The sequence below is a fragment of the Pararge aegeria genome, chromosome Z, assembly GCF_905163445.1.
Source record: "Pararge aegeria chromosome Z, ilParAegt1.1, whole genome shotgun sequence".
NCBI lineage: Eukaryota > Metazoa > Arthropoda > Insecta > Lepidoptera > Nymphalidae > Pararge > Pararge aegeria.
In genome coordinates this window covers 10,005,001-10,029,328 of record NC_053208.1, presented here as the reverse complement: position 1 = coordinate 10,029,328, position 24,328 = coordinate 10,005,001, and the positions used below count along the sequence as shown (strand labels likewise).

Genomic DNA, 24,328 nt, shown 5'->3' with positions numbered 1-24,328 from the left:
TTATCGTAACTCAACTATCGGGACCGGGGATTGGAACTCTTGTGATCTGCAGTTAAACATGCTGAACACTAGACCAACAAGGCAGTAAACACCACAACTGTTACGTATGAAGTACGGGGAACTGAGGGTAAACAAAAAAAGAACTGTACGGCCGTCCCCAGTGTACGCTGGCCCTTAAATTTCCATGCCATAGAGATTCAGTAGGTCCATTGTGAAACTTGTGATTGTCGCATTTAATGTAATTGTTTTAATGGGTGAATCAGTGTACATTATTACGTATTTAAGCGAATTACGGAATAGTTTCCGCCAATTTAAAAACATTGCGATCGTAACATTGTCGATGTAAATCAAATTTCATCGAATTATAAGAATTTATATATACCGTACCGGAAACCAGTGTTGGTTGACTAAATGTCACTACGAGTGGTTGCACTATAGAGACAAATGAGACTTTAGTGCATTAAGTAAAGTTGCTAAACTTTTCTAGAGAATAATAAGACTAAATCTTAATTATAATCACACCCTTTATTAATAATCAACCTACGTCAAAATCATTACACACTCCTTTTCACACTTTGTAGTTATGGCACTACTAAATATAATCTGCAATCTGAAGATTTTGGAATGCACTGATTAATACCTTTTTTTTATTCCACTAAGTGATGATGCAGCCTTAGATGGTAGCGGGCTAACCTGTTAACGGGCTTATCATTATAATGATTATATTAATGTTAATAACCTAGGAACGTTCGCATAATGACTTAAGTGTTTTTTGTGATATCCAAAGCATTCGATTGTTTTAAACATAAATCCTTATTATGCTGTTAAAGTTAGCCTACTAGAAAGAAATTAATATTGAATTTTGAAAAAAAAACTACAAAAAAAATAAACCTTTTTTTAAGTTATGGAGTTACGCCACTATTACAGTGAACGACACAAACATAAAACCTGTAAATGTTTAAAATTAAAGTAGTAGTAAACCTCTAATAAAAATAAAATAAGATTTTCATTATGATAATATCATATTATGTAGGAACCTTTGTCACTGTCTATTCTGTGCCTATGTTATGGAAATTGTGTACCCATCAAAAACCTGTTACGAGTAAATAGATAATAATCGATTCGAAGTTTTTTTTAAAGATTAGGTAGGTATTTAATCAATAAATAATAGTATTTGTCATTCTTTGCCGTTTGGGATGTTAAAAAATTGTTCTACACTACAAATGTCTCCAAAAAGTATTTTCAAACAACCGATTTACGAAGGAAATTGTAAAGATAAACTCGTATTTCGTTTGTACAATTAGGTATTTTGAAGTAGGGAGATCGTAAACTAAGCTGTTTCTGTTTCATGCTCGTGCGACTTCAATTCCTTTGGTTTGATATTCCGATCATTTTGGAACAACTTTTTTTGTACAGCAAGTGATACAAGCTGTTGCCAACGACTTTATCCTCGCTAATTACGGTTTTACGTATCCCGCTGGAACCGTCAGTTTTCCCGGGAAGTTTTTGTAAGTAAAGTACTTTAATCGCGTAGTACATACATTTACTGTATCATAAATAGTTTTCTCATCGAACTTGAAATAATGAATATGATTTGCAAAACTTTGCTTCTATAGGTTACTCTCTCTACTCGATCACAAATTAAAAAAAAATATATTGCCTATGTTACCTCGCGATATTTACCTTTATATTATATATAGTAAAATAAATAAAAATAAATAGTAAAAAAATGGTTAAAATCGATCCAATAGTTTAGGAGCCTATGCGAACAACTAATCAAAAAAATCTTTTTTCTTTGTATATTCACATCAAACGCCTATTCTATTTATGCGTTCTGCTTGGCTTCAAGGTTTGTAAAGTAACTTAAAAGGTTAAGTAATATAATGACATAGTAAGTCCTCATGAATTGGGTTAGCTTCTTCTAGCCTGATAAATAAGTCCTATCTCTTACATAAAGACATATCTACTGGTTGTATTTGTTTTGGCATTTTTTTACATCCGTCTGTCTGACGTCAACCCTCCTTGGAAAACCAATGCCGCCATCTTTTGGTTCATAGGTATATGAGGTTGTAATTCCATTTGTAAACAGTCAGGCAGTCTCTATCAGGGAGCGTTCGAATTCCGCATGATATAAATTCCGGCCCTTCGGAGAAGTGGCTCATCGCATATAAAATAAAAAAATTGGCTAGAAAGAAAAAGTATACATAGGTACCACGCACTTGTTAGCCACTTACAGAATCACTCTAGGTAGGTACTTAATTTTAAGTGACCTCGTGAGATCGAGATAGGTGATAAGTTGATAACAAAAACAATATCCGGCTGTTCGTTCTCCCATCGGCCGAGAGTATTCTCGGAAAATTCTCACCCTCACCGCGGCACAATGGCAAAAATACCCCATATCAAACTAGTACTATGTAATGCTAAAAACCTAATTAGGTATGTTCATCATTCAGATCATTTGAATAAATTAAGTGTTCACTTTGACGTTGAGCTAAATAACTTTTAATTTCTGGGTTATGTAGTCTGTAATTAGGTAGATAATTATTGTGAGTCATTTAATTTAAAGTTCAAAAGAAGCAGGTACGTTTTACTTACACCATTTGAACATGTAAGTAGGTACAAAGTAATAATATGCGCTCTCTGTTCAAATTCGCCCCGCCATCTATATATACTAGCGGACCCCAGCGCCATCTGTGGGACTGATTTCTAATCTAAACCATCCAGGGTGCCACCCAAACGCATACCAAAAAAATCATTCAAATTGGTCCAGCCGTTTAGGAGGAGTTCAGTGACATACACACGCACACAAGAAATATATATATAAGACAAGAAATATATATATATATATAGCTGTAAGTTGAGAGGTTCCATTCCAGGCAGGGGCAATTTGGAAATTATTTAATTGTGGAATTTTCTTTGGGCTGGTCTGAGAGGCTTCGGCTGTGGCTAGTCATCTCCCTATCGGCAAAGGCCCGCCGCTAAGCGATTCCGGTACGATGTAGCGTACAAATCGATTAGGGATATGGTTTTAATATAACTGCAACACTCCTTAACAGGTGTGTGCGCTCCATAATCATTTATCACGAGGTCGAAAAGTCATGTCGGCCCCCTGCTGACTAAAACCCTACTTTATTCTAACAAGCCAGCTAGTAACTGGATTACGGGAAAGCTTTAACACCCAAGAAAAACGGACGATGAACCTTTTTGTCTCATATCTAAGCTAGCTAAAATAATCTGTGATAGGTATCTAAGAATTTGAGTAATTCTAGAAATATTTAAAAACAATTGGACTTTTAGCAAAGTTATTTAGCGGAGCATAGTGTTTATTATATTTAAAAGTAAATAAGCAGGTAATAACTACATGTTACAATTTTAATTTGACTGTTATATAGTAGACTAGCTAGTGCCCGCGACTTTGTCTGCGTTTGATTTTTAGATTGGCATTCATTTTCATTCGCTAAGCCTCAAATGAGGGGTTGCTGCTGTCCGCTTAGGACCTTAGGAGTTCTGTCCTCTATCTCCAACCACAGTTTGGGCAAAATTAAACACATATTATAACCTCTATAGTACAAAAATAATTATTTAAAGCGGTTATAATTTGTTGGAGTTATGGTGTAAAATCGTCAAACACTCATCCTCTCTCCCAAAGGAACCGAGCTTAATGTCGGGATAAAAAAGTATCCTATATTACTTCTTACACTTCCAAGAGTATGTGTACAAAGTTTCATGAGGATCGGTTTAGTAGTTTTTGCGTGAAAGCGTAACAAACTTACATTGACATTTATAATATTAAGTAGGGATCCAAATAAATACCACCGACAAAACTGGGCCTGGGTTGTTGTCCACGGCCTATCCTTGTACGCTACAAGAGATGATATTACCAGCAGTAGGATATTTGAGTTTCAAAATTTATAGATTGCGCTTAGCTTAGGTTTTATTATTGACCTAGAGAGCTACTGACTAAAGTCCTACCTATAGGCATGAATATAAATAAAAATGGGAATTAGATAATCAAGAGTACTCTACTTGGTGTTAATGTATAAATACAAGAAGTAAGATCAAATATGAACGTACATCCGGCATCGTGAAGTGACTCTCCTTGAGCGCAGTTTAATCTTTATAAAGAACTTCCAGGTTGAGACACAATCAAGGTGCACTCGTGCATACGCCCGACACGTCTTCATTTACTTTACTTCATCTTGTTCCGTTAATCTAGGGCCTGATACTATGGCATTGAAATCTTAATTAAAGTGTCAATACAAAAGAGGTAAAAAAAACATAATAATAACATTGCATAGGCGTTTGAACGATTTAGAGTATGTATACTTATCCACAACCAATTATAGGAAGGAAGATAATTAACCAAACTGATTTAAGTTGGTAGGTCTAAATGGTGTACGGAGACGTTGGCCACAACGTACGAACATACTAATAACTATCTAGACAAATAAAACCATTAAATATAAACAATTACCTATATAAGTTTTGAAAACACACTCCTTATTTTTAGTTCTCAAATTTTCAATTCTCAGACAATGGTTGAATGAAGGAAACATCAAACAACTGTTAAAAAAAAAATTAGAAAAAAAATGCGACTTTGTTAACTAAATTGCAAGAAATATATATTTTATACAACATTTTAAAGTCGGTGCAAAGTTGAATGTAGAAAACACACATAAAGTGTTACACACGACATAATTGTAGAAAACATTAATTATTTCTGGCTATTTAGTTGCATAACAAAGTCGTTCTTTTTTTGCCAAAAAAGAAAATTTCCACGCTTTGTAGTGGATGGGTTTGCAATCTTATTTAAGTTTTAATAGCGGAATGGCAACTGCTCATTACCTTATTTATTTCGGATTGCATTCAATGTATTTGTAGAGATTATTGCATTCAATGTGTTTATTTTGAAAATAGTATCCAACGAATTCGTTTTCTTTGACTATGGATAGGTGTCCGTTAAATGATTTTATTAAATTACGAATGAAATGAAGGATGTTGGTAATAATAATTCCATTCAGTGTATTTCTTGACCATTCCATATGAGTTTGTTATCGATTAAATCTATAGCGCTTGCTGAGGAATTGTTATGAACTCCTTCATTAGTTGGTTAGTTAATTGAGACTGCCGTGTTGGTCTAGTGGTTAGCATGTTTAATTACGGATCACGTGGTTTCGGGTTCGAATCTTGATTCGGGACAGGAATTGTTAAGCATTGTGTTTTTTCTGTAAAACTATTTTCAGTAGGTACTAGCCTGGAGTAAGGAAATTCGCGAAGTCAACACCCGTGCCTCGGAAAGCAAGTTAAGCCGCCGGTCCCAGCTACTAACTAGTGACAATAGTTATAGCCATCAACCAACATTGGAGCAGCGTGGTGGGTCAATACTGTAAAACCAAATCTCCTATGAGAGACGACGCCTTCACTATCCGTGACTTAAGTAGGTATAGATACAACTTCACTGAATGAATATTCATATAAATACCCCAATCAAGTAATCAAACATCGTTCATTGCCACAACAAGACGTTTAAAATACCGAAGCCAAAAATTATAAAAGAAAGGACATGTTAGTTTGTTCAGTTTTGTCGAGTAGGTAGGTATGAGGCTTTATTTACTAAAACTGGGTCACGGATGACCAGATTTGGCACCGAAAGGCGACATTTTAAAATAAATTGTCTTATCTTTAAAATTTCATAATCTGTAGTAAGGTTGTGTAAGATTTTTCTTACTTTAAGAATATACGAATACAAAGGCTCTTTGATTGTTATGTCGTATTTCTTTTAGCCGTTTGTTTTCTCTGGGTTAAAGTTAGTATTATATAAAAAATAGTGTGTCCGGCAGTATTAATTTACCCACTGAGCGGTATGGAAAATTAACAAACAGACACCCATTTCCATTTATGTTTTTATGTATAAATATATATATGTACTCATTTGTATGGGTAGGTACGTTTTTACGTAAAAAATACTGTAGACTCAGATGTTTGATGATATCTTAACGAGCCGTTTTTATCTTTATCATACATAAGAACGATAAGTAGAATAAAATAAATAAACATAGGTTTATATTGTAGCTATAGCAACGTAAGAAGCTGAGGCCCGCATTAATAAAGACATTCTAGCTAAGAAAATTTTAAAGGACCTATCGGTCAATATATGTGTATGCTTAAGAAGCTGCGTATTTCAAAATGTAGCTCAAACAACACTATTAAATCTATGAAATTCGTCACAGCGGAAGATGGAAAGAAAATGTCAATTTAAACTTAACCAAGTATGGTTAAGTTTAAATTGATATTTTCTTACTTGGGAATTTTTTTCATTACTTTTCGATGTATAATTTTCATGACAAACAATGACAAAGTTAACTTAAACGCGGATTTGCACGCGGTACTTATTGTAACCGTCGTTACTAATAATATTTGGTCCTAAATACGGTAATAAATATTCATCAGAACTTGATAAAATCGCGCGAATAATAAAAGAAACAGATGCGGGCGGTGTCGTGGAAAACGGCCAGTATTTATTATAAAAAATGATCTCAAATCTCACTACGAAGACTATGAAATGATAATTTTACAATTCTGTTCAGATAATTCTAATCCAATGTACTGTAACGCAACACTCACTTTATTAGATATTTAACTACTTACTCGTATCTAATCTAATTGAAGTTTCTTTGCCCTATTATCGGTAATTCACTGCAAAAATTAAAGGAATCAATATCGCCAGAGCAGCATATAAGTATTGTTTGTAAATGTTATGCAGAGTAAAACCTAACCTACTTAGGTTAATTTGACCTAAAGTAAAGTAAAGTTTGAGTTTACGTAGTGTATCGTTATTGCAGAAAATCTAACTTTCTTTCGTTCTAGTAACTACTAACTTTCTGTTATTAAGTTTTTTTTTGTTTGTAAATGTTATGCAGAGTAAAACCTAACCTACTTAGGTTAATTTGACCTAAAGTAAAGTAAAGTTTGAGTTTACGTAGTGTATCGTTATTGCAGAAAATCTAACTTTCTTTCGTTCTAGTAACTACTAACTTTCTTTTATTAAGTTTTTTTTGTTTGTAAATGTTATGCAGAGTAAAACCTAACCTACTTAGGTTAATTTGACCTAAAGTAAAGTAAAGTTTGAGTTTACGTAGTGTATCGTTATTGCAGAAAATCTAACTTTCTTTCGTTCTAGTAACTACTAACTTTCTTTTATTAAGTTTTTTTTTTGTGTATACTCTTCAATCAAATGGATAGAAGGCTGTACTGCATATAACGTGCCAATTCTGAATTTAGTCAGTAGGTTATATGTTCGTTATCATTAGATTTCAGCATTATCAAACCAATATCGGCCCATTTAGGGACTTTAGTCTCCTTTCAGAATGAAAAGGATCAAGGCCATTGTCCACCAATGAAAAAAAAAACCAAATTTGTTGACAATGGCCTTGGTGCACCACATGCCTTTGAGAACACTATGCCGAATTCTCACATACAGATTTCACACAGAATTAAGGGCATACTGTAACCGTGTACACGACAAAATTGAAGCATCCAAAACCACTCCACTTTAGTAGTGTTTCTCGAACACCGGAACTTCATACATTTAGCAGTTGACAGCCGTTATTTTAAATGCTTGGATGCTTACGGTGCTAGCCGTGCTGAAAGAGTCAAGCACCCAAGTCTTACCTTCTACCAACGTATTTTATATAGTGGTAAAAACTAAGAAATCTCCCGACTTTCAATAAAGCGTACATCATTCTACTAGTAAATCCCTTTCATTTAAACCATATAGAAGTTGTAAAAAAATATGTTATCAGCCGTTTAGTGGCGGCGGCCATCTTGATTCTCATTGAAAACCAAATTAAAATCGGTTCATCCGTTCGGGCAGGCAGACAGAGACTCTCTCACAAACACAAACACGTGTTACAGTAAATTTATAAAGTGGGTAAATATAAATTGATAACTATAAATTCATACTTGCCAGATATTTTAATAAATTTATTTGGATTTTTAAAAATACGCTAATAATTTAATTAGTTTTCAAGAAACAATTATATTTGATGAATAACCAATGCTCATGATATTGAGTTGGTGGGTATTTTGATATAAATACGACTGCATTATCGATGCTGGAGTGTATCGATAATGCAGTCGTATTAACGTCGAACCGAGCCGAGGTCTGTGTCCTCACAGGAGGCACCCTCGGGTCGACGTCTCTCAACTTCCCCCCGATGTCGTCGAGCCCTGGGACTCTTCTCATGGCGAGCTTTCGTGCTCGAACCACTCCCCCGGTGACGCCGCAGCAACCCCTCAGTTGGTTACCGGCAAGTGTCAATCCAAAAACTCCCGGTGTCGTTATCACACGTCAAACTTATAACATCCCGTCCGTCATTAAGTATCTACCAACCGGCCAAATCCTAATACGGAAGAACGAATTTACTTAACTTCGTTAATATTCAAACCGTGTTTTATAAATAATGTAGATTTTGCATTCTTGGACTAATAATACCTAACTTTAACTAATTAACTAACAATAAGCTACCGATTAGTCAATGTTTGAAGTCTTGTAACAATAACAACGAAACTGCGCAACGGTGTGTGTGTAGTACATTTATCATGGTGATCTGAATAGATGAGAGACAAAGTTAAATTCGACCTTAGTTGTATAAATGATCTGGTGGCGTAGCGGTGAGCGCTGTGAGTTTAAATGGAATTTATGAATTTAATGGTTTTCTGAGTTTTTTCTGGTGAGGTCTGGTGGCTGGTTAACACCCTACCGACGAAGGCCTGCCGCGAGCTTTTCCGATACTATCTTGCGTAGAAACCGATTAGAGGTATGGGTTTAATATATCTGTCACACCCCCTAATAGATTTTCCATCTTAGATTGCAGTTGAGGGCTATCTTGTTTTAGAACTGTAGTAGGATAGCGATGAGGCCACGAAAATATGCAAATAAAAATACCATACAAAAAATCACTTTATTAATTTACTTTATAAAACACAACAATATGAACTTATTGTTTACAACCTCGCTTTTCACTCCCTGACCATACAGAGAACGATCCAACCCGCCAAGAAGAAAAACCCGATCTCCCGCAAAAACTCACAGATAGGTTCCGATACCGACATTAACCAGTCGGAGAATGACAACAAATCGTCTCGTTCAAAAATAAAATAAAATTAAAAAAATAACAAAAAAGTGGAAATTATAACGCTAGTTATATTTAAATCCTAACACTTGTAATGGATTAAAAAAACCCACAACTGTAGGTATCTTTACTTACTTAAGACATCGCCCTAATTTAACAGACCAATTGGATCAGATGGTTGAATACGGCAAAAGGCCGTAAATAAATACATATAACAAATATACCTACTACGACATGACACACATCGCCGTTTAGCCCCAAAGTAAGCGTTACTTGTGTTATGGGTACTAAGACTAATGATAAATATTTTTATGAATACATAAATAGTTGTAAAATACAAAAAACACCCAGCCACTGGAAAACATTCATGTTCATCACACAAAGATTTTCCACTTGTGGGAATCGAGCCCACGGCCTTGGACCCAGAAAGCAGGGCGGCTGCCCACTGCGCCAATCGGCTGTCGTCAAGTACCTACCTATGCCTTTCATATTGAGAGTTACATATTTGTTCCCTTTGCCGAGAGCTCTAGAACATGGAACCTGCCAGTCTAAGTGCAAACAAAATCTTGCGAGACATTTCAGAACGGTTGATTGCCTCATCTGGTGACAGAAGGGCTGGCTCATTTTTGCGCAAAGTATCAGCCTGGCTGTTTAGCGTGGAAATGCAACCAACGAACTTACCACTGTTACTGTACCACGCGGGCATGGCCTTTACAGTTATTAGTTCAGTTATAAGTTTTATTGTAACATTTTATACAAATATAAAAAAAAGCCAAACGAAATAAGAGCAATTGAGCCCACCAATACGCATTTGAGCAGCGTGGTGGGTCTATGCTCTTAAACCGACTCTCCTATGAGAGAGGGGGCTGTGGCCAGCAGTGGGACGTTAATAGACTGCGGAACATAAATGAACGAATGAACATGCTTTTATTGTACACAACATAATGACGATGATGAATTGAAATAATGTTAGAGATCGTTCAGTAAATTGGCTTCATTTAGAAGTTTATACACGGGGCAAACCGTCGCTTGGCAATCTGTCGCAAGTGGCATTGCAAGCGAGGGATTGCCTGTGTATCTCGTATATAACTATAAAATAACAATATAGCTGACGATTTCGGAGATCGCATGCAACCTTGGCGCGTTTCCACTAGCAAGTACAGTCGCAAGGTGTGAACGAGTCTCTTGCTATACCGTGTACATCTTACAAATTACTGGTGCAAACGATATAAATATCCATTATATTTTCCCAAGTTACTGACTGGGACATTCTACTTGCTAAAGCATGTTGTTAATCGATCGCAGCGACATATTGTTTCTAAATGGCCGACTTGACGGCCGATCGCAGTAGTCAGCGACTCTGCTGGCTGAGTCCAATGCTGAGGGTTCGATTCCTACAACTGGAAAATATTTGGTTGATGAACATGAATGTTTTTCAGTGTCTGGGAGTTTATTGGTATAATATTCATAAAAATATGGGGGGCTTTTAGGGCTTAAGCCCATTAGACCATGACGTGTTACGAAATAACCTATATTTACATCGCTTAAACCGGTTCGCACCTACAAATGCGTAAGGGAACGATATATTAAACTCTGCAATCGGTTCTTAAATGTTCGATGTACCAGTGAAGTGAAGAGCGTCCGCGACTAAAAACAAAACTTTTTTTTTAATTTGTTCGAGACCTTGTGTTAAAGACCAGAGAATTATAGAGGCATAGCCTTACCAGAACTTTCCGCGGCCAAAAGCTTTATTTAGTTTATTTGAAATCACATATGAATTATTAGTATACAAAGATAGGTCTTAACCGAATGACATGACAGCAGTGACGTATTATTTCGCGGTCATTTAGTAGTAGGTATCATGTACTTTGAAACATTTCTAGTAACTAAATCTGTATTTATGGCATAATAAGATAAAATGGTAATTAATTCAAAAACAACATATTCGCACCGGTTAGAATACTAGTTTGTCTGCAATATTAAATTAGTTAACTACTTTCTCCATGCCGCCATATTCCGGTAATAGTTGGATTATCGCTTTGGCGACACTAAGGCTTTTGTGTGTATAAACGAAGTTATGAACCGGAAATATTTAATGAAATGCCTCTGCGTTAGGTACTTTTATATCCGAGCGTGACATGGTCCAAGGAGTCTCTTAAGCATATTATTTCCGGTTGTCTCATCATTATAATGGTAAGTACTTAAGCAAACATAATCAAGTAGCAAGGATAATCCATCAACAACTTGTACATGAGTGTGACCTTTGAAAGACTGCGTAGCTATACTATAAAAAATATGCCGTTCAGAAATCGCATCGAGCAATAATTGTTGACATTACGTTAATTTCCAGAAAAGGTGTCAAAACACTGCTGTTCTTCTCATTGCATTATAATTATATATTTTGTACTAGCCCGCGTTCTTTGTACTACTTAGTTTATTACTGTCTTATAAAAATCCCGTGGGCGTTTGTTTTCCTGGGACAAAAGTATCCTGCGTTACTCTCCGTCCCTTCATCTAAATCTATGCCAAAAAACAATTCTTTGGTTGCTAAGTTAGGACGTAAAGTAAGGACAAACACTTTCGCATTAATAATATTGTATGGTTTTAATCTGTGAGTTCACTATGGTTGGAGAATCACTTTTAAAGCCTAACCTTTGTGCTACTATAGCTTACTACGAGTTACTGAGGTCAGACGGCCACTCACTTTGAGTAAAATAACGGAAGGAAGTATGTATATAGGTATAATACGTGTAACAAATTGCTTATAGGCTCCTCTATTAGGTAACTACGAAGTACTATTACTTACATTTTATAACGCCCTACGGCTGGTCACAGGCCTCCTCTTACAAAGAAGACCTCCAATTCTGGTTTTTTTCTTTTTAAATAAATAAATATACTAGGACAATACACACATCGCCATCTAGCCCCAAAGTAAGCGTAGCTTGTGTTATGGGTACTAAGATAGCTGATGAATATTTTTTTATGAATATAATACACATAAATACTTATAATATACAGATAAACACCCAGATACTGAAAAACATTCATGTTCATCACACAAACATTTTCCAGTTGTGAGAATCGAACCCACGACCTTGGACTCAGAAAGCAGGGTCGCTGCCCACTGCGCCACTCGGCCGTCGAGGTTGGTAGGATTTAATGGTCGTTAACACACGATAGCGTAGGTCTTAGAAAAAGATTTATTGTACTGGCGATAGTTGGAGATCTCATCAAATAAGAAAGGCGGAGATCCCTAGGAGAATGAGAGCAACGTGTTACGTGATAAGTAGGTATCATTGTCAATGGGTGGTTAATAGATTTCGACGGTTCGAAGGTGCTGTAATCTTCTAAGCTTTTCTGTGTCTTTTCTGGTGGGTGGCCAAATTCAATTAACGCAAAACGAATCCACCTATAACAATTTGCGCTGTAAACAACCGCCCTTTCAAATTCAAATGTTATTTAAATATATTATATACTGGTAGAGAGAGAGAGAATATGGACTCTGTAACTGCCGGATGGAACTAGGACCTAGGTGGGTTTTAGTTCCTAGATAAGACCATATCAAACAAGCCGCGGCTATTTGATTAGAATTGAGTCTGCCCTAGTTTAAATTTTATTGTTGCACGAGTAGGCACTCGAATTTCAGGCTGAAACTAGTATTATCTAAATACAATAATCCACTTAATATTGTATAACGTAAGGACATTCCGATAAATAAAATCAATGACATTATTTCGTTATATGTACATAATAAACTTTGTGTGCGAGTTTGAGCTGACTTTTTGGAGTTATCTGCGGGTGAAGGAAACCATCGTGAGGAAACCTGCATGTCTGAGAGTCTTCCATTACTTTCCACAATGTGTGAAGTCTCAATCCATCAATCCGTGCTTGTCTAGAATAAACGCTAAAGAATGAGAATTCTTCTCAATGAAACAGCAAATTAATGTCTTTATTATATTATAGTGTGGTATTATATCTTATAGGAAATGCTAAGAATGCTGATGAAAAGAAATTAAAAGTTAAAATAATTCTAAATGAATCCATGTGGTCAAAAATATTTAATAATAAATTTACACCTTTATTTTGTGTATAATCTCATCATTGTCAGTCTATATTACAACGCAAAAATTGTATACAAATCGAACGCTGCCTATATTTTAAATGAATTAAGTGCCCATTTAAAGATTAGTTACAAGTATTTTTATTTAAACTTATTAGATACCGTTAGAACTTAATACATTAAACTAATATATTCATGGTAAGGCCGCGAAGCGATAAGGCCGTTTTTTATATTCTACATATTACTTAATGTTCTGTTATTCTCTTAATGCTCTTATATCTGTCTGTAACCTATTGTGGTTTGGTAGTATAGTTAAAAATATATTTATATATATAAATATATCTAGTAGATACCTATCTAAGTTAAATAAGGTGAAGATTTTGTTTGTTGTCAAAAATATATGATGTTTGTCCGCGATAAATTAAATATCTTCCAATGCGTATTGAAAAATGTATTTATTATGTTTGAACGTCTCAATCTAAGGAACTGCATGGTGTATTCTCAAAAATATTTGTGCGTTGTATGGACAGTTTATTGAGGAAGGTCAGTCGATATAGAATGCATTAAATGCTGCATAGATCATAGTTAACGCAGGTGTAACTTGTTACCGGGGCTCAACTAGTTTTGAGAAATATAATAAGTCTCCGTATAGCATCAACAGAATCTTTTGCAAAGGTTGCGGTGAAGGGGATTGTGCAAACGATTTGGCTGCGTCTGTTTAGTATGCCAATTGATACCTTCAGCGTAACCTACTGGTGTCTGCACGCAACACGCTACGTTCGTGTACTAAATAAAAGTTTTGTAAAATAAACGAAATAATAACATAAAATTATTAAATTAATAACTTCTAAATACTAAGGTTGGTCGGCTGAAAGTTTACTTGGTTTTTTTTTTTGACGCAACATTAGAGCAACGGATTTAAGTGATTTAAGTATTTGTAAAGACACAGTTAAAGAGTCGAAAAGTGACCAGTGCAATATAAAAGTAATATTTTGTAAGTAGAGTTTGTTTAGACAAGTGTAAACTATCTATTCATCGTTCGAAGTAGAAACTGTATTTAATAAGAACCTTGGGGTGATAATAGTGTAAGGCATAATTGAGTTTAAATAACTTACTTATTGTTTAATTCACATGAATTTGAAAAGAGGTAATTCATTTTATTTCTTTTATGAATATAACCTAAAATAAACTATGTAAAACTAAATAAAATCTAAAACGTCTTAGAAACCACCGCAGCGAGGCACAGTTCCTAAGATGCTGGCAGTATTGCCCCTTTGGATGGCCAAACTAATTATTTGTACAACAGTCTCACTTAGATATTTTTTGTTTTGAAGAGTGCTGGTTTTTAAGTGTAATAGTCTCTAGCATTCACTACCATAAGTCAGAACTAAGGGGTTAATAAAATTTGGAACGATTTGAAATCATCGAAATGTTATGTACACCTTGAAAGATCTCCTTTCGAAATCAAAGATTTTAACCGAGATAAAGATTGACTATAGCTAATTATGAACATCCAAATTTTAAATATAAGTATTTAGATACCTACTTTTTTTATTTGTAAAAAGGTGCAATATGTGTACTTAGCGTTTCTTGTTACTGGAAATAAGCTATTTATAATTTCCTTTAAAATAGACCAAGAACTTTTTCAGGATAATATTAAAATAAATAAATCCCAATAGCAAAGCTTCGGTTTCAAAATAATAATAAACCGGTTGTTTACAGATGGCGCCACTGACAAAAGAAAATAGTCCCGCAGATCAAATGTATCACTATGGCTACCAGAAGAATTTCCGGACGGCCCTACCACAGTTTGTGGCCGTAAGCATAAAGAACCTACTGCTGATAAGTAAGAGCTTTTTTATTTAAGTGCGATTTTAAGTAGTTAAGTACTTCGCTATATTACGCTTATATGTATTGTGTAATTATTTTGAGATACGTGAGTATCACATAACAACGAAATTCGTCCGAAAAGTGACAGCGAATTTATAAAAAATATAATCGTAAACTTTAATAATATATACCTAAATAGTATTCATATATGTTAATATATATATAAATGTTATGTTGGTTTGTGTACGCTTCAAAAACTCAAAAAGATCGGGCTTAAATTTATGCATCAAGGATTGTTTTTATCTATTTTTCTCAACCATTCAATCACAATGTGCCACAGCGAAGCGTGGCAGGGTACAGCTAGTATATATTTAGATAGATACTAGATAGATATGTGTAATTATGAAAAACATTATTTTTTATACTAGATAGACTTGCGCTTGACAACTATCGTGCCTGATGTAAAGCAGTGAAGCGGTCTAGGTTGGGGCGCGCTTGTCCAGAAAATGCCTATTCACTCTTGCCTTGAAGGCATTCAAGTTGTATGAATCAGGAAACACCGAAGCCGGAAGAGCGTTCCAAACTTTACCGGTACGTATCAGAATCGTAGATAAAAAGCGCTTCGTGCGTTTTGCCTGTATGTCAACCACATAAGGATGCCACCGTTACGGTGTCAAGCTGTTCTGTGGAAGAATGGTGCCGGAGGAACAACCAATTATGAAGTTCCTTAGCACACTCGCCAAAGTATATCCTGTAAAAAACCGCCAGGCAGGCCACATTACGTCGGGGCTGCAAGCTGTGTAGTTTCGCCTTAGTAAGAGATTCGTTGCCGATGATTCTTCTGGCGCGACGATCCACCGAGTCTTAAGGCTTCAGTCTGGTACTTGGCAGAGCCATCCCACAGGTGACTACAGTATTCCATGCTGGTTCACATTTTGATTTGGTTTCTGCAGCGGCGACAGCGAAGAACGACAGAAGTTCGCTTCGACCGACTTCGCAAGCGACGAGAAAGCTTTACTGCCACTGGGATACGTAGCTAGCTTACGCCTTATGCGATTAGTGCGGGTGAAGCGATACCTTTTGACCCTCTTGTAAAACTTGGCGGATATATTGAGCCCGAGCGTCTGCCCAAGCTACAAACGCAGACTGTTTTCGTGCCTCTGCACCAGCACATTCAGCGTTGTACCATGGGGGAGTTTTGCCATACAATGAAATGTCAGAGAATGGTATAAAAAATTCCATTTCCTGTCGCATCACGTCTGTTATGGCGCTCTCGCAGCTCGATGGGTCATCATTAGAAAAACTGCCGCCAAGGATAAGATGCAAAATAAGTGACGCATCTCATCCCAATCTGCTGACCTGTATCTCTACACCCGCCTCTTAACAGTGGAATCAGAGATGGGAGGATAAAAATTTGATACATATTTCACGAAACAGTGGTCGGAAGTACCTAATGGTGCTGCAACTGACAGCGTAAAACTAGTCTGGATCGGTAGTCAGCAGAAGGTCCAAGCAATTGCGTGTATGGCCGCTAACATCCGGTATCCCTCAACTTACTGCAAATTAGCGATTTTCAAAGTTACTCGTTGCGATGAAACTTTGATACTTTTTCCGTCGAGAACATTTTACTATTCAGACAACGTTTTAGTCAGAAATATGGTACTTTTTCGTGAGGTCGCATAGCCACGAATACTTCGCTAAGATAACAGGAAACCAATGACACTCACATTATTAAAATTGGCAAAATCTCTACATAAATAGGCTGTTAAGCACATTACTATAAAAGTAGCATATTTTCATTGATTTTATAATGCGTTTGATTTCATCACCAAAAAAGCGATATGCGCAGTCACTCGTGACAGTGCGGTCAACTTTGATCGCATGTACTATAATAAATTTAATCCATTAAAATTTTACAAAATCGTGTTCCACCGCAAAAAATATCAACTATAGGACGGCATCCGCGTTGTGCTGCGGCCTCAAAAATGTACTTCAGTAATACTACATAATTATATATATGTTCATCCGCTCCAATAATTTGCACTAAGTATGTATGTAAACACTCGCTGGCTATTGTGGTAAATAATAGGTATATTATCCAATAATTTACTTCATTTATTTCCAATTTATCATTAATACCTACATCTAAACAAAATAAAAGCAAAATGTAGTATTGCAAATCTAAATTGTCTAAGTCCTCCAAAAACACGCAATTATTTACACTGTGGGTTTTTTTATTCCACTACAAGTTAGCCCTTGACTGCAATCTCAGATGGAGTGCAGTCAGATGGAGTCTAAGATGGTAACGGGAAAACCCGGTAGAGGTATGGCAGTTGCATTAAACCCACAACCCTTATGGGTTTCTGCACGCTATATCGTTTTCCGGTACATGTTTGTCGGTAGAGTGGTAACTAGCCACAGCCGAAGCCAACCACCAGCCTAGATCAGAGAAAATTCGGAAATAATAAATTTCCAAATTGCCCCTACTGGGAATCGAAACCGAACTTATAACCATAGTACTAACACCGCTGCGTTACGGAGATCGTTAAATATCAGTTTGTACTGAATCTTTGAAGTAGTCAACGTCTGTATTGTAGATATATTTGCATTTTGAGTTTGGTTACATTGATAAAGAAACTTTATCAATGTTTTGTTCTTTGGTATGTAAGTCATAATAAGGTTAATGCTTGTTATGAAGTATGATTAAGGTTTCTAGCTATCCGATATCCATCCAACCTACATTGAAGTACTAAAATAACAACTGCGTTGCAATTCGATTCTAAGAATATATCGATATCAGCCCGTGTATATACATATCCATACGTGGACCCGATTTAAGTAAAACCAAGCTTATGATTTAGCTTGAAGTATAACGAAAGACCTGCAATACGTAAACCTACCTACTTACCTATGTTATACCTACCAACGTCCGCTCGTGGACAAAAATGTTCATATCATGTTTAGCTGATTTTTATTGAACTCGCGGTTTCTCGCAACTTCGTCCGCGTACAACATCAGATAAAATTTTCTTTTCTATAAAACTTTTATCAGCTATTCTTCCCTATATTTCACCCACTGCCGCCGTATAATTTCAATCCTTACCAACAGGTATTTTAATAAATAAACAATAGGTAATTGTGTTTGTTTGTTTGTCCTTCCTTCATGTCCTAAGTAAGCAAACAATCAACTATATGTTGGTCATAGAGTTAGTTGTAAGGACGGATAATTAGCACATGCTTTAGAAACGGTTCACACAGGATTTGAAAAAAAAAAAAACGTAGCAAGCCGTAATTTTCAGGAAGAAAAAGTGCATGAATACTAACGATGAATATTTTGGGGAACAAATACATTATTGACAAAAATAAAGTGGTTAAAATTGTAGTTAAACAAAATTACAATTTATTTTTATCATGGAATAATTGCACTCATTCGCGTAATTTTTATGGGTAAAGAAAAACGTACCTATTTTAATTTGAAAAGACTTGTTAGGTAACATTCATTTTATTATTATCTTAATCGTTATGTTCATTTTATTAGGTACTTATTTTTGGAGGTTCCAGATTTAAACTTTTAGGTTTACGTTATTCTCACATATATTAAATAAATCTAGTAATTTAAGAATTTCTGTGGTATTTTGGAACATAATTAATCAACATCAAAATAATTTTATCCTTAAATTCGTACCACGTATTATATTTTTAAGTTGTATCGATTTCAATAAATTTAATATTTTTAGTTTTGTTTTTTATTTGATACGCATTTGGGATATTACATGAACAACGGTAATTAAGTAGTGTGAATCTGATGAGGATTTCAGAATCCGAGAAGAGCGCCATTGCAATAAATTAATCGTTATAATTTCACAACAATATAACCTACGTAGCACATTTTTTTTAATTTGTTAAATACCCTTGCACTTTTTACATAAAACATAAACCGCGGCATTTGAAAATCCCTCCAAAACACCTACGTCCATCGGTTGTAATAATGATGATATAATTATAAATTTATGCTTCCCTAGAGGGAGAATTCTTCTAGGGTTCTTTTAGCCATCTCCCTATCTGATGGTAGGTACTAATTTAATAGGTAAAGGGTAACTTATAAAGCAAGGGTAGATCTTTATGATGCGTATGTAGGTAGGTACTTGAAAGTAAACGACACGTCTAGATACTTACCTCATTTTTACTCACAGGTAAGGCTCCACTAAGGCTGCGTAATCATAAATCGTCAATTAATCGTCTATTGTGATTTAAAAATTCAATAATATACATATAAAAAAATGTGTTACGGTATCTTAGAAATAATAGTATGAGCTTAGTTGCAGATTTTTCGATAAATATTTTGTATACTTACTTGCAGTTCTTAACTAAAGGTTGTTGATAGCCCATGAGAAACGCTGATAGCCCAGTGGTAAGGACTTGGGCTTCACTGTGGCTGGGCCGAGTTCGATCCTAGCAAGCACCTCTAACTTTTCTAAGTTAGCAATTAAAATATCACTTGCTTCAACGGTCTCCATAAGGTTTTCAAAGGTGTGTGAAGTCCGCCAATGTCCACTAGGCCAACGTAGTGGACTAAGGTCTAAAACCTTTCTCATTGTGTGTGCAAACCTGTGCATTGTAGTTATTGTTGATAAGAAAAACGACTTTTTAAATCTATTAAACACCCTTATTGTTGTAGAACGTAGTATTTCTGGAAAACAGATCACGAACGTTTTTCTTCTCGCTTGGTTTACAAATACCATTATTTCAGTCTAAAATTAAATACTTATATATTAGTATATAGCCTATGTTACCTTTGTATAAAATAGTTCACCATTAGGTAAAATAATGATTAAAATCCATTCAGCAAAGTTCATGGATTACAAATCAACAAACAAATCTTTCCCCTTTGAAAATTGTAATATAATAGATAAACATCATGAATAGCTTGTGACAGTCGACTGCTGGACTAGAGGCCTCTCCTAATAAATAAATAAATAAATATAGTACGACAATACACACATCGCCATCTAGCCCTACAGTAAGCGTAGCTTGTGTTATGGGTACAGTGACAGCTGATGAATATTTGTTTATGAATATAATACACATAAATAGTTATAATATACAGATAAACACCCAGACAATGAAAAACATTCATGTTCATCACACAAATATTGTCCAGTTGTGGGAATCGAACCCACGGCCTTGGACTCAGGAAGCAGGGTCGCTGCCCACTGCGCCAATCGGCCGTCATTCCTATGTGTTGTTTTATTCTCAAATAAAAGATTTATTATTGTTATTATTAAGTTAGTTTACAATTAATAAAAAGTAACGCGCGGCGTCAGATATCTGAATGTTTTTTTAAGGTTTTAAAAAAGTTTTTTTTTCAGGCTATGGAATGACACTAGGCTTCCCGACGATTCTCATCCCCGCCGTACAAAATCCCATCGAAGGTGAAATCCTACACTTGAAAACCTCGGAGATATCTTGGATAAGTAAGTTAATTGTTATTTTATTTCATTCTTATACCACCAGTAGATGCTATGATACTTTGTAGGCTCTTTAATTTTATTTTATTTATAAATCTAATGAATATTGTGATAATTAGATACCTATGGAAAAAATTAAATATAAAAGCCCCCCTTTAATAATACTGAAATATTATACCATAGACAAAATTATTTTGTGTATGGGTATACCTTAGCCTAACCTCTGGTTAAAGGTGGGCATCTGTATTTCTCTAACTCCAAGAGGGTGGTACTGTGAATTTCTACTGTAAACCCACATATCTAACAATAATTTAGCTATGCAACCCAGTAGTAATTTTTATGACCCGTACCCAGCCCGCTTCGCCGGGCTAGATTTTGCTTTATTTTATTTAAACAATAAACTTACATCATTAAACTTTTAATTTAAGTCTCATAATAGATTAAATCATTTATTTCTCTCCGTATTCATTCTCTTCTATTCTCTTCTCGAGCTGGTGAAGATCATTATCTACACCCATGTACACCCAACAATAGAATATCATCATAGTAAATAAAAGCTGTATTTGACAGCTTGACAGTTCAAAATTAGGAGTGCTCCGATCGTCACCAAACTTTACAGGATTAAGTACTTTTACTAGTTTCGATTTACTAGTTTCATTGAAATCGGTCCAGCCGTTTCGGAGCCTATACGGAACATACCCACACACTTTCTCTTTTATAAATATAGATATATAGATAAATACTTATAAAATACACACATACCTACGCAACACACAAACATTTCAAGTTGTGGGAACCGAGAACCCACGGCCCTGGTCCCAGAAAGCAGTGTCGCTGAGCACTGCGCCATCAAATAATAATTAGTAATTAGGTACTTAATTGTTAAAAAGTAGAACATTTATCGACTCCGAGATAAAACCTTGGCTGTTAGCTAGCTTATTGTGTTTATACGTAGTTCTTGTAACAGCTGAAAAAATTAATTGAAATTGAACCTCTGCGGAAGTATTCTCTTCCAAACAAAACAAATCACCAAAATCGGTGACAGTCAGTCGGTCATGCGGTGATGCTTTCACGGTAGTGGTTCACGGTCTTTTTTTTAGTTTGCCGTGTCTAACAAGTGTCATCATCACCTCCGTATGTCAATCTGTCACATTTTCTTCAAATGCATTATCAGCTTATTAATCTATTATTTTTTAGAATGTCACTTGTCACAACGATAGTTAAGTATTTACTACCCACTTTCTTTTGTACCCCCTTATGAGAGGATATAAACGGGGGATATATTTTTGCTCTCCTAAGAGCTCCCCTAGACAGGAGACAAAAATTATATCCCGCGAATAGATATAATTAACGTGTCCACCTGCTAAAGCACGGGAACAGGGTATAGGAGAAGTTTACCGTTCGTTTATTATGATATATATATATTATTTGGATATTATTTCCACTTGTGCGCCAATGCTCTGAGAGTTGATAAAGCTGTGCTAGAAGTGGATATAATTGTCTCCTGCCCACGCTAGCCGTGCAGATGAGAATAAAAATAATAAAAAAAAATCATTCGCGCCCTTAAGTTATTTTTCCCACTGTTCCACAGGTTCTATAAATTTGATCATCGTCCCAGTCGGCTGCGCTCTGTCAGGCGTGGTCACGACACCGGTTGGTCGTCGGCGTGCTATGCAGATGGTAAACGTGCCCTTCTTCATCGCCTGGCTGTTGTTTCATTATTCTACCAACGTTGGCCACTTGTATGGTGCACTATTCCTCACGGGATTATCGGGAGGGCTGCTTGAGGCACCAGTAAGTAAGTTTTTCTAAAACCCTGCTTCATAAAATAGCAGTTACGCGAATGGAAACCAGGTAATTATTATTAATATGTTCTTTCCCGTTTATCCATGTATTATATTCATCATCATCATCATATCAACCCATTAACGGAACACTGGGCAAGGGTCTCTTCCCACAATGAGAAGGGGTTAACTCCGCAATAACCTTAACTCCTCCTCATACACCTTAACCATTTCTCCATACACCTTTGAGAACATTATGAAGAAAGAACTCACAGGTATGCAGGTTTCTTCACGATGTTTTCCTCCACCGTTCATGCAAGTGATATTTAATGCACGTTACTTATTAAAGAGGTTTCGAGGTGCTGGGATTCGAACTCGGCCCCCCGAGAGTAATGTCAAAGCCCTACCCTCTTAGCTATCGCAGCTTCGTTATTAAGCATATTAATTATCAGTTATCTACGGTTAAAGAACAATAAATGTTAGCCACAAAAAAAGTCTGTTCCGTTTACAATACAACATATAACACTCAAACTTCATAGAATTAAGAACATACAGAACCCTCATTCGGCCTTTATTGCAAGCCGTGCATTGTGTCTAAAATCAGTGAAAACGCCCCGCGCACGTCTCACTTCACACCTGCGGAACTTACTTGTTACTAGCTAACAAACTTTTTCCATTTTATGGTAAACGTTTAGAACTAAATGGATGGAAGTGACTCCAGGGAACGCCTGTTCGGGAATCGCTACTAAACTGGAGTGATTGTTGAAACTCCATGTACACATGTTCATAGTTCTGTGTCAAACTCCTCTTTCTGTTTAACTAAATATACGGTGAAATTGGTTCAGTATTTTTACATTACACGCTCTCCACTGTAAATGTTAAAAAATTAAACCCAAGTCTAGTACCCAAACTGCTTCTTACGAAGTTCATTGCCTTCATGTAAAAGTTTCATCAAAATCGGTTCAGCTGTTGCTCAGCAAAAACACCGTGTGTTCAGGTTATGTTTTTGTTGGAAAGGTTAGAAAGTTCTTCTGCGGCATTTTGTTTGTGATTTAATTACTATATAGTACTAGCTGCTTCCCGCAGCTTCGTCCGCTTTTTATTAGATTTTTTGTGCGTGATTAATTCATAATTTACAAATGTTTCCTTTTTATAATAAAATGAATATAAATATAATATGACAATACACACATCGCCCTCAAAGTAAGCGTAACTTGTTTTATGGTTACTACGATTAATGATGAATATTTCTAGGAATAATATATATTATACATAAATACTTATAATAAAAAATAAACACCAGACACTGAAAAGCATACGTGCTCATCAGACACATTTTCCAGTTGTGGGAATCGAACCCACGGCCATGGTCTCAGTAAGAAGGGTCTCGCTGCCCACTGCGCCAGTCGGCCGTAAAAAACATTAAGTCCTTTATTCCATGAGTGATGGTATCTCTAGAGGTAAAATTACGATGTCACTATCTAAACCTCGAACTTACATTTTTAACCTTCAATTTTATCTAACACGTGCAAGTTAGTACGTTTAAAGTTTAAGTAGTTAAGTACCGACACCTACTCGAAAGTAGACAAAGTTGTAACGTCAGGATAAAAAAATTAAGAGAAAGCGTAAGTGGCTGTTACAATATTGCATATCAGGTATTGCGATTATATTGATGTAATTTACTGTGATAATACCAGAAATCCTTTGTCTCGTGCAATTATATTATGATTGTTATCTCAATTCGTAACCCACTTATATGATACTAGATGCAAACGGTTCTGTCATACTAGTATCATCTTCTTAGGTAATAAATGTCTTTGTAGGTCTTACGTCATTTCTCCCATACCCCCCACACCTCCCATTTAACCCATACCTGCCCTGGGGTTAGGTTCTTTTTCTTGTGGAATATCGGTACTTACCTACGCGGGATTTGCTCGCTGCGATTCAATTGAAAAATTGATCTTCAATGTTCCCGTGCTTTAGCAGGTGGACACAGGACACGTTAATTATAACTCTTGTCAGGGGATATTATTTTTGTTCTCGAGATCTCGAT

At 35.8% G+C, this 24,328-nt stretch overlaps 1 protein-coding gene across 3 annotated transcripts in view; it reads left to right on the top strand.

Moving 5' to 3' along the window:
- LOC120636265 (facilitated trehalose transporter Tret1-like) overlaps positions 1–24,328 on the top strand; it is a 44,448-nt gene that overhangs the window by 1,200 nt on the left and 18,920 nt on the right. The window contains exons 1-4 of one of the 3 annotated variants that reach the window (XM_039907671.1): positions 5,282–5,373; positions 14,917–15,040; positions 20,393–20,497; positions 22,083–22,285. In XM_039907671.1, coding sequence (XP_039763605.1) covers positions 14,917–15,040; positions 20,393–20,497; positions 22,083–22,285 — 432 coding nt within the window. In that variant the 5' untranslated portion in view covers positions 5,282–5,373. Of the gene's footprint in view, positions 1–5,281; positions 5,374–5,418; positions 5,438–14,916; positions 15,041–20,392; positions 20,498–22,082; positions 22,286–24,328 lie in introns of those variants that run through there. The other 2 variants (XM_039907670.1, XM_039907669.1) reach the window with 2 other exon arrangements.